This window comes from Coffea eugenioides, unplaced genomic scaffold (genome assembly GCF_003713205.1).
Source record: "Coffea eugenioides isolate CCC68of unplaced genomic scaffold, Ceug_1.0 ScVebR1_23;HRSCAF=104, whole genome shotgun sequence".
NCBI classification, from domain to species: Eukaryota; Viridiplantae; Streptophyta; class Magnoliopsida; order Gentianales; family Rubiaceae; genus Coffea; species Coffea eugenioides.
In genome coordinates this window covers 215657-226700 of record NW_020862884.1, presented here as the reverse complement: position 1 = coordinate 226700, position 11044 = coordinate 215657, and the positions used below count along the sequence as shown (strand labels likewise).

Below are 11044 nucleotides of genomic sequence, written 5' to 3'. Positions count from 1 at the left end.
CTTTCGACTGTAGTTTTCCAATTTTGACGTGAGAGTGATGGTGCCGACAAAGAAAAAGTGTACTGTTATTTTTAAAGAAAAAATTCCAAAATTTTCACCTGTAAAAGAAAATGTGCCTTCCAAAAGGCCACATTTTTTTGAATTCACAAAAAATAAAAAATGATTACCATCATATTAAATGAACGGGACTACTCTAATTTTTTTTTGGGCCATGGGCTAACATTGTAACAATAAACATTTATTTTCTTAATATCTTTTGTTAGTTAGGAGAAACTTTCACTTCCTAATTGATTTTTTTTTTTAAAAAAATTAGAATAGTTGTGGCACAATAAATATATGCATATGCACCATTATTGTGCTTGATTTTATTGTTTGGAATAGTCGGGTATATTGGAATCAAAAAAATTCTATACAAGTCTTAATTATTACAGAGTAAAAATACATGAGTCAACACTTAATTCCTTAAAAGTGAACATTTAAGGCCATGCTTGGATTGCTTGTTTCCGTCGGAAAATATTGTCGTTTTCCGTGATCACATTTCCCTATTACCTTTTTTTCCTCACATACATCAAATCGCTACAGTAATTTTTTCATGAAAAATCACGAAAAATGCAATCCAAACACATCCTAAGTATATCGGGGATCCAACAACGGAAATTACTCTGTAATGGGCCAGTTTTCTAGCCCCAAATTCAAAGGTACCAATTCAAAGGTTGTCCGGAATTGATCCTTGCAAGCTGTTGTTTGCTAAAGAAAGGTGGTCCAAATTCTCTAAACTCCAAATGGTGCTTGGGATTTTGCCTGAAAACTGATTGTTTGACAAGTCTAACTTTGTCAAATCCTTTAACTCTCCCATTTCTGGAGCCAAAGGTCCTCTCAATAAATTCGATGTCAAGTTGACATACACAAGACCTTTAAGATCCCACAAGCGCATCGGCAGAGTAGAGGTTAATCTATTGAAAGCTATGTCAAGATACCACAAAGATGTAAGATTATGGAAACATCCTGGAATTGAACCGCTAATCTGATTTTGACTTAGGCCTAAATACTCCAAACTCTGCAATCCACAGAGACCACGAGAGAGCGGACCAGTGAGGGAAATGTTGCTAAGATCCAAATCCTGAAGCTTTTGCAAACCCCATAGTGTTGTTGGAATTGATCCAGTCCAACAATTGTCACATAGAACTAAAAAAGCTAAATTGCTCAAGTTTCCAATGCTGTCTGGAATGTTCCCCCTGAGTCCACTGTTCCGTACATCCAACCGTTCAACAGAAATAGAAAGATTCCCGATGGATCGCGGAAGAACCCCATTTAACGGATTGTCTCCCACCCAGATTTCCCTTAAAGAGATGCAACCTGTGAGGAAAGTGAAGAGGCCCAATTCTGGAGATGAAGATTCACTCGTCAAATTGTTAGCAAACAGATTTAGAACTTCAAGACGTCTCAAATTTCCAATGGAATTGGGAATTGGACCGCTGAACTTGTTACCATCAAGATTTATTCCAGTTAGTTTCGAACAGTTTGAGATAGAGGCGGGTATGGCTCCGCTGAAGTTATTCCCACCAAGATCAATGTATTCTAAATTGTGTAGGCCATGGCACATATTTGATGGAAGAACCCCTGATAAATGATTGTCGGCAAGGTCGAGCATCCTCAGAGTTGACATGTTGAAGATCCCAACCGATATCGAACCACTTAAACTATTCTCACCCAAGCCAAGGATCGCCAATTTGAGCAAGTTGCCAATCTCGTTTGGAATCGAATCTGTCGATCCATGAACAAAAACCAATCGCATTTAAAAATACTCCAAAAGTTGCACCAAATTCAGGATTACAGCTCGTTGAAAATTAACATATATACCTGTCAAATTAGCTATCATCTAGATAAAGCTTCTTAAGCATAGTAGATTAACAAATTTCCAATCCCCCCTTAGTATTTGCCCATTGAATTTGTTGATCCCTATGTAAAGAATTTAAAGCGGGGAATTTTTTGAAAAAGCTTTCAGGTATTTGGCCATTCAAATTGTTTATTTGTAGACATAAACTTCCGAACTCAAGAAGTTTATATTGACATGTTATATAAGTCAACCAGTAAAAATTGTATATCTAAAATTTGACGAAATTCAAAAAAAAAAAATTTAAAAAAGAGGATTTTTGGCAACTTGAAGTTCATTAATTTCATGTCAAAATTAAGGCAAATTTTCCTACTAAAACAGTTTTGGATAACTACTGTTGCTAACTAGTTGAACCAACAAAATAATAATAATAATAATAATAATAAAACCACCCACTTAACAAATTTTTTAATTCAAAGCATATATATATATATATATATATATACATATATATATATTCTGTCGCACCAATCTGCTAAGAATTGTTAACAGAACCGGCAGAAATTAGAAACTTCTCACCACCAATTGGATTACCTGTAAGGCTGTTGTTAGAAAAATCTACTCCTTCCAGCATAGTTAGGTTTCCAATTTCCCCGGGTATTGATCCACTCAAATTGCATCCTTCTATGGACAAGACCCTCAAGCTCTGGAGATTGCCCATCACTTCCGGAATGCTACCTGCGAAACTTGGAGGAATTACTGTAGTTAGTATACACCCAATTCGTTAGAACTAAATGTTTGTTTTTTTTTTTGGGGCCCGAAATCAGAGATAAATGTTTTTCCACAGAGCAAGCAAGCTGATTTTTGGTATCAGCTATGGTTTACCTTAGCATTAATTTTGATTTACTTTTAGTCCCTTGCTAGTGGTTCAATTAAAAAGACAATAAAGCTCTTATATTCTTACAATATGCTATGACAATAAAGCCCTTGAATTAGTTATAGTTTATTTTCATAAGCTATGACCATCTTTGCCCCTTGCTTACCCCTCACCCTTCCAAAAGAAAAATAATATATTAGTAAGTAACTTATCCCTTTTTTCATGTTTCAGAAGAATATTACCTTTGCTATTCTACTCATTTTTTGTTTTTCTTTTTATTCTTCTTTTTCATTTTATTTCTTTTCTCTCTTCTTTGTCTTATTTTTCTTGAATTTTTTCATTTTTCTCTTGCCATTACTGAGCAATTTCTTACTATTAAAAATTGATTAATCAACCTCTTATTCAGACATATCTAAATTAGGTTACGTACTTTGTTTGTTTCTTATGTTCCAATCATTTTTAATACAGAAGCTAAATTATTCAGGTATATCTACAAAAATAAATTTGTGATTAATCAATGATTAATCGTTGTAACAGTAAGAACGGGAAAATGAAGAAAATTAATTGGAAAACTAAAAGAGACAAAAGAATTAAAGGGGAAAAGGAGGAGGCAAAAAGAAAATAGAAGTAATTGAAAGCAAGAGTAATTTTGGCGAGAAATATGAAGGGGAAGTAAACTGCCTATGAAACTTTTCAAAGGGACAAAAATGCAATAAGGTTCGCAGTCCAGCGGGTGAACAGCAAGTAACGCCAAAACTAGCCATTTAATAGTCAAACATGGATATGGACTAGCGGAGCAACTAAAGTAGCACAAAAATAGTAAACTGCAATTGAAAACAAACATCAAACTATGCAACTAAACCAAAGAATAACAAACCAAGAAAGTAACCTTTCGAATTGTTATTGCCAAGATATAGATCCTGAAGCATTTTCAAATATCCAACTTCTTTTGGTTGAATGACAAACACAAGACATTTTCAGAGTCCAGAGCTCTTTTACATTTGGAATATTACCAGATAATTGTTATTCTGCAAAATCAACAAATTCCAATGTGGAGATTTTGAAGATTGTGGGTGGCATAGATGATAGAACCGTGTTGCTGCTTTCGTGGGTAGATTCAGAATTTCATTACAGGGGATCACCTAAATCTCTTTAATTTGAAATAAATGTTTAAAGGCCCAAAGATCAAGAGATTGCAGCACAAGAAATTAAGATAAGTGTACAGTGACAAAATGTAAATATGGAACTGAACAAAGAATAAGAAAACAAGAAAGTAACCTTCTAAATTGTTATAATCGAGATGTAGCTCCTCAAGCATTTTCAGGTTCCCCACCGCTTTTGGTACGTAACCATTGAACTGGTTGGCTGACAAATCTAACGACTTGAGTCCGGAGCAGTTTGATAAACCTGATAGTATCTGGCCACTCAATTGATTCCAAGATAGATCGAGCTCTTTTAGATTTGGAAGATTGTCGCATATGTTAGCAGGAAGATCACCCAAAAAATTATTCTCTGTCAAGGATAGGTACTGAAGTCTATCCAAGACACCCAACCATGATGGAATTTCTCCCGTGAGATTGTTGTTGCTTAGAGCCATGAAACTTAGTCGACGCAAATGAGACATTCCTTCTGGCAAATGACCATGAAAATTGTTGTTGCTCATGTCGAGAGAAACAAGGAATGAGAGGTTTCCCAGTTGTGGAGGAATTGTGCCTGCAAAACCCATGTTAGAAATATTTAAGGCCACCACTCCTTGACGACTAGAGTCACATGTAACTCCAATCCAATCACAAACAGAAGAAGAAATGGACCAATTTTTTGCCAAGATTAAGTGACGATTAGAAACCATGTGGTCTCTTAAAGTTACAAGGGCAGATTTATCAGTTATGATATCGCCTGTGCCCACGGCTAACAGAGAAGTGGCTAATAAAAGTCCTATAGGAAAGTAATAGCATGTTCTCTCCATTTCTTGCGACTAAGCTGGCAAATAGAACTGACGATGGGGAAGTATACATATATGGTTATGGGACTGAGGTATATTATTTTAACTTGAATTCTGATGCCATATATGTATCTCAAGATCAAATGCTGTCAACTACGTACTGTTAGATGGGTTATGTCTTAACAATGACATTGTATGCAAGGAAAACAAACCATCTCCATCATTGTAGGAACGCGCACTGACCAGTGGGAGGATGGGGCATACGACTTAATTTTCCTAATAAGAGTTGAGAGATTAATTTAATTTGTGACACTAGCAGTGACAGGCCCTGCATCAAAGTTTGTATTTTTCCCTGTTTCATTCCAAATATACAATTCTTAGATATTTCGATGAAGAAGTTCATTTTTTTAAAATTATTTTGAATCCGTCAAATTTTACCCATGTATTTAGGCACTTTTACTTTAACTACCTAAATACAAATTGTCAAAATAGTTATTCATTTTACTTTTATTTTTTGCTTTTTAACATAATCAGCCTTAAGCATTATAACTACTAACATAAAAATTAAAATGTGAAAAAGACAATTAGTCCCGGGCGCGTTGCAGTTCATTTTCATGATTTACGGACTAGCTGAGCAACTATGCCCAAAAAGTGTTAATATTACGATAAACTGCAATTGAAAACAAACGTCAAACTGTGCAACCAAACCAAAGAATAACAAACCAAGAAAGTAACCTTTCGAATTGTTAATGCCAGGATATAGATACTGAAGCATTTTCAAATATCCAACTTCTTTGGAATACTGTGGTATATATCAGTAGGAATATTACCAGATAATTGTTATTCTGCAAAATCAACAAATTCCAGTGTGGAGATTTTGAAGATTGTGGGTGGCATAGAACCGTGTTGCTGCTTTCGTGGGTAGATTCAGAGTTTCGTTTCAGAAGATCACCTAAATCTCTTTAATTTGAAATAAATGTTTAAAGGCCCAAAGATCAAGAGATTGCAGCACAAGAAATTAAGATAATTGTACAGTGACAAAATGTAAATATGGAATTGAATAAAGAATAAGAAACCAAGAAAGTAACCTTCCAAATTGTTATAATAGAGATGTAGCTCCTCAAGCATTTTCAGGTTCCCCACCGCTTTTGGTATGTAACCATTGAACTGGTTGAGTGACAAATCTAACGACTTGAGTCCGGAGCAGTTTGATAAACCTGATAGTAGCTGGCCACTCAATTGATTCCAATACAGATCGAGCTTTTTTAGATTTGGAAGGTTGTCGCATATGTTAGCAGGAAGATGGCCAACAAAATTATTCTCTCTCAAGGACAGGTATTGAAGTCTATCCAAGACACCTAACCATGATGGAATTTCTCCCGTGAGAATGTTGTTGCCTAAAGCCATGAAACTTAGTCGACGCAAATGAGACATTCCTTTTGGCAAATGACCATAAAAATTGTTGTTGCTCATGTCGACAGAAACAAGGAATGAGAGGTTTCCCAGTTGTGGAGGAATCGTGCCTGCAAAACCCATGTTAGAAATATTTAATGCGACCACTCTTTGACGACCAAAGTCACATGTAACTCCAATCCAATCACAAACAGAAGAAGAAATGGACCAATTTTTTGCCACAATTGAGTGAGGATCAAGAACTATGTGATTTTTGAAAGCTACAAGGTCAGATTTATCAGTTATGATATCGCCTGTGCCCACGGCTAACAGAGAAGTGGCTACTAAAAGTCCTACAGGAAAGTAATAGCATGCTCTCTCCATTTCTTTTGACTAAGCTTACAAATAGAGCTGACGATGGGGATGTAAGTATGCATATACTACTATTATGGGGAAGTAAGTATATATATATACTTCCATTGATATGCCATTATGATTATGCCATTATGAGTATCTCAAGATCAAATGCTGTCAACTACTATCAGCATTTATGATTATGAAATGGATTCTATCTAACAATGACAGACCATCTCCACAACCCACAGTGGGAACGCGTGCTGACGAATTTTCCTATGACTGAATTTTCCTAGTAAGAATAGAGAGATTAACCTTGATTTATGGCATTAACAGTGGCAGGCCCGCACATAAGTTTGTATTTTTCTCTATCATGCGAAACATCCTTTCATTCCAAATATACAATTCTTAAATATTTCGACCAAGAAGTTGATTTTTTAAGTTATTTTTAATCCATCAAATTTTACCCATGTATTTAGGCACTTTTAATTAAACTACGTAAATACAAATTGTCAAAATAACTATTCATTTTACTTTTATTTTTTACTTTTCAACACAATCAGCCTTAAGCATTATAACTACTAATGTAAAAATTATACTGTGAAAATTTGTTTTGTTTACATTAACAATAAAAATTTTATATGAAATTCATTTATCATTAGGGCCTGCCACAAATCACATCAAATATTTCTTCTTTGTCGTGGGAATTTAGATGTGGGCTTGAAATTTAGTTAATGTGAGAGAAATTTAATATCTAATTTTGATGGCGACTTAAATTAAATGACAACTAGTGTCGTTTGACTCTTCGTATTAGCAACCAGGTTTTAGCCAATTCTAAATGGCCCAAACATATCCAAATACTTTATTGCTAACATATCCTCTTCGATAGGATTGATCATGCTATTAATAACTTTGTGATACAAATTTATGTATACTTTCTTACAAGATGAAAATCCAATTAAAATGGAAGGTAAGTATATATATATCTACGATGCAAATGAAGGGGAAAAGTCACGGAAAAATCAAGAAGAAAAATATTAGAAAACAATAAAAGCGTTGATTAGAAAAAACCAAATATGAGTAGAAGTTTTAGAGAAATAAATAAGGTTTAAACAAATGAAAGATGAAAAGTTAGACTTGTCACACAAGAAGAACGAAAACAAAAAGATTGATTTTATCAAACAATATGAAAGACTTTAACATCTATGTCTTTCAAAATAAATGCAAGGAGGAAAAAAGTTGTCTGTCCTTTTTATCCTTTGATTAGGATTCCTTAATTGTGGAAAAAAATCATCTCCATATTTGACATGCCAATTGACGTGGAAATTTTGGCAAAGACTTGTGAAAACTATAGATTTTTATTGATTGGTTGATGTTATATGAGTAGTAGAAACTTAATATCCAACTAGAAAAAAATTTAATACTTTGATTACGACTTAAACAAGGAAGATTTGGCTTGTTTGACCCTTTAAAAAATGAGGTGCATATCACGTTATTGAACTGTGAAAGGTGGAACTATTGTTAGGTGTTATGAACCAACTTTATGGTTTTAGTCAAATTCATTAGTTCATAAACAATATCAAAGACATTAACATCTATGTCTTTCAAAATAAATGCAAGGTGGGAAAAAGTTGTCTTTCCTTTTTATCCTTTGATTAGGATTCCTTAATTGTGGAAAAAAATCATCTCCATATTTGACACGCCAATTGACATGGAAATTTTGGCAAAGACTTGTGAAAACTGCAGATTTTTATTGATTGGTTGATGTTATATGAGTGATAGAAACTTACTATCTAACTAGGAAAAAATTTAATATTTAACTTTGATTACGACTTAAACAATAAGAAGATTTGGCTTGTTTGACCCTTTAAAAGACAAAGTGCATATCACGTTATTGAACTGTGAAAGGTGAAACTACCGTTATGTGTTATGAACCAACTTTATGGTTTTATTCAAATTCATCAGTTCATAAACAATATGAGAGACTTTAACATCTATGTCTTTCAAAATAAATGCAAGGTGGAAAAACATTGTCTGTCCTTTTTATCCTTTGATTAGGATTCCTTAATTGTGGAAAAAAATCATCTCCATATTTGACACGCCAATTGATGTGGAAATTTTGGCAAAGACTTGTGAAAACTACAGATTTTTATTGATTGGTTGATGTTATATAAGTGGCAGAAACTTAATATCCAACTAGAAAAAAAATTTAATAGTTAACTTTGATTACGACTTAAACAATAGGAAGACTTGGCTTGTTTGACACTTTAAAAGACTAAGTGCATATCACGTTATTGAACCGTCAAATGTGGAACTACCATTAGATGTTATGAACCAACTTTATGGTTTTATTCAAATTCATCAGTTCTATTAAGTTTTAGTCCCACAATATAATATAGGATAAATTACCTACAATCCCTTGTGACTTTACATAATCCCAAATAACCCCCTAGCGATTTTCAAATAGCCACATAACCTCTCTATGGTTTTATGTAAAGTGAAAAATGGACAGAAAGTACAATCAGTTACGGTGTTTGTACCAAACAATGCTCAAAAGCGCATGTAATAAAATCTTAATTTTTATGTAACCTCCTCATGGTTTGTATAAATTTTCACTTTATTCCCCTATGATTTTTGTATTTATTCACGTAATCCCCCTATACTTTTATACAAAGTAGTTAAACTGTCAATTGATTTAGCATTTAAGTAAGGGCACTATTGGTATTTCAGTTAACTAAATTAATGTATAAATTAATGATGACATCATCAGATTGTACTCTAACTTTGCAATACCCATATGTGGTTTTTAAAAAAAATTATTTTCAATCATTAGTGATCTTAATTATTGTGTTTCCTTGCTCTTAAAAAAAAATTCTCGTGTGACCCTTGACAAAACTGCATAAAGCGAGACCACGTCAATTATACTTAAATTGGAACTTCATTTAATTAAACTACTTTATATCAGTGGAAGAAGTTGTTGGCAGAAGAATTCAGTGTCACAAAACTTACAAACGAGTACAAAAATTGGTGAATTACAAAATTTTGGCAGTACCGCAAAAAATAAAGATTGTTTTAGCGTCTCTTCAGGCACAAATGTTTTAGTGTCTGCACAGAATAAATAGGCTCAAGCTTTATGCATAGAATAAACATTGTTTTAGCGTCTCTTCAGGCACTATTATATTGGTTTTACAGTCATCCCACCTCAAGATTCTAACTGTATGGACAGTTGCAACTTGCAACAATGTATGCACCTGTAACTAAAACCTCCGGTCAAGCTTTAGACATGAGGAACCTTTCGGACCAAAAGAAATAAAAAGAAAAAAGAAAAAAAAATCAACACATCCGAAATAATTTGGTTCAATAGTTGAATCATATTGATTACATGAAATGAAACCTAGATAAATTTCTTGAACTCTTAAATTACATATGTTGCCTTGAGTAGTCGCCAATGGCTCCACGAGTGATGGAGGGCAAAGAAGTGAAATTTCGGCTGCAATTTCAAGAATCAGATTGAATAAAATATAATTTTCCTTAGAAACCCAACACTCTAAACCTGTTAGTTTGATGCCTAGCAAGAATTGGGCATTGAAATGCCCATCTCTAATCTTAAAAAACATTCTCCTTTCCGTAATCTTAAAGAAAAACAAGAGAATAGGAGGAAAAAAAAGGTTATCATTAGATAACAACAAAACAAAGAAAGAAAAGAGAATGAACTTCAAATTCAATCCCTCTAAAATAGATGTTCTTATGGCAAAAAAACCGAAAAAAATGACAAAAGCATGAAAAATATTTTGATGGAATGTATAAAGTTGGAGAGAATTGGTTTCGTACAAGATGAAAATCCAAATAAAATGAATGGTAAGTATGTCCTTCTACAACGGAAATGAAGGTGGGGAAGTGTGGAAAAATCACGAAGAAAAATGTTAGAAACCAAGAAAAGATTTGATTAGAATATCAAATGTCAGTGGAAGGTCCAGAGAAATAAATAAAGTTTAGACAAATGAAAGATGAAAACCTAGACTTGTCTCATAATTGGAATGGAAACAAAAAGATTGATTTGATCAAACAATATGAAAGATTTTAACATCTATGTCTTCCAAAATTAATGCAAGGTGGAAAAAGGCTCTCTTCCCCTTTTTTTTCCTTTGATTAGGATTCCTTAATTGTGGGAAAAAAAAGAAGATCATCTCCAGGTTTGACATGCCAGTTGACGTGGAAATTTTGGCAAAAACTCGTGGAAACTACAGATTTTTATTGATTAGTTGATGTTATATATAAGTGGTAGAAACTTAATATTCAACTTTGATGACGACTTAAATAATAGAAAGATTTGACTTATTTGACCATTCAAAATACGAAGTGTACATCACGTTATGGAACCGCCAAAGGTGGAAGAAACCACCGTTAAATGTTATGAACAAACTAATGGTTTTATTCAAAACCATCAATTCTCTTACGTTCCAATTCCACCATGTGATGTATGTACTAGTACAACAGATATACTCTTATCAACTGAAAACACTAAATCAGTCAAAAAGAAGTGTGGTTCTTTCTGAACTTTGATGGAAATTTGCCATAACATCTGCACTAACATTTTAGGGCCAACTCATTACATCTCTCCCAAAGATTTAGCATAATTTCATAT

The 11044-nt window shown here is 33.6% G+C and overlaps 2 protein-coding genes across 2 annotated transcripts; both read right to left on the bottom strand.

Moving 5' to 3' along the window:
* Nucleotides 1-706: 706 nt before the first annotated feature.
* Nucleotides 707-4677, bottom strand: LOC113756551 (probable leucine-rich repeat receptor-like protein kinase At1g35710). The gene is made up of 3 exons (XM_027300190.1): nucleotides 3990-4677; nucleotides 2429-2572; nucleotides 707-1764 (listed from the first exon to the last, which is right to left on the bottom strand). Exons 1-3 carry the CDS (start codon nucleotides 4675-4677, stop codon nucleotides 707-709), a joined length of 1890 nt encoding a protein of 629 aa, XP_027155991.1.
* Nucleotides 4678-5272: 595 nt separating this feature from the next.
* LOC113756550 (receptor-like protein 35) lies at nucleotides 5273-6429 on the bottom strand. The gene is made up of 3 exons (XM_027300189.1): nucleotides 5742-6429; nucleotides 5484-5605; nucleotides 5273-5323 (listed from the first exon to the last, which is right to left on the bottom strand). Exons 1-3 carry the CDS (start codon nucleotides 6427-6429, stop codon nucleotides 5273-5275), a joined length of 861 nt encoding a protein of 286 aa, XP_027155990.1.
* Between the last annotated feature and the right edge of the window lie 4615 nt (nucleotides 6430-11044).

Excerpts from the sequence above, each read along its gene's own strand:
- LOC113756551 (XM_027300190.1), bottom strand. The coding sequence starts at position 4,677 with ATGGAGAGAACATGCTATTACTTTCCTATAGGACTTTTATTAGCCACT. Across the intron at positions 2,573-3,989 it reads CGATTATAACAATTTAGAAG|GTAGCATTCCGGAAGTGATG; the intron begins GTTACTTTCTTG and ends CAAGTTTCGCAG. Across the intron at positions 1,765-2,428 it reads TTCTAACAACAGCCTTACAG|ATTCGATTCCAAACGAGATT; the intron begins GTAATCCAATTG and ends ATGGATCGACAG.
- LOC113756550 (XM_027300189.1), bottom strand. The coding sequence starts at position 6,429 with ATGGAGAGAGCATGCTATTACTTTCCTGTAGGACTTTTAGTAGCCACT. Across the intron at positions 5,606-5,741 it reads CTATTATAACAATTTGGAAG|GTGATCTTCTGAAACGAAAC; the intron begins GTTACTTTCTTG and ends AAAGAGATTTAG. Across the intron at positions 5,324-5,483 it reads TGCAGAATAACAATTATCTG|TTTATCGTAATATTAACACT; the intron begins GTAATATTCCTA and ends TTTCAATTGCAG.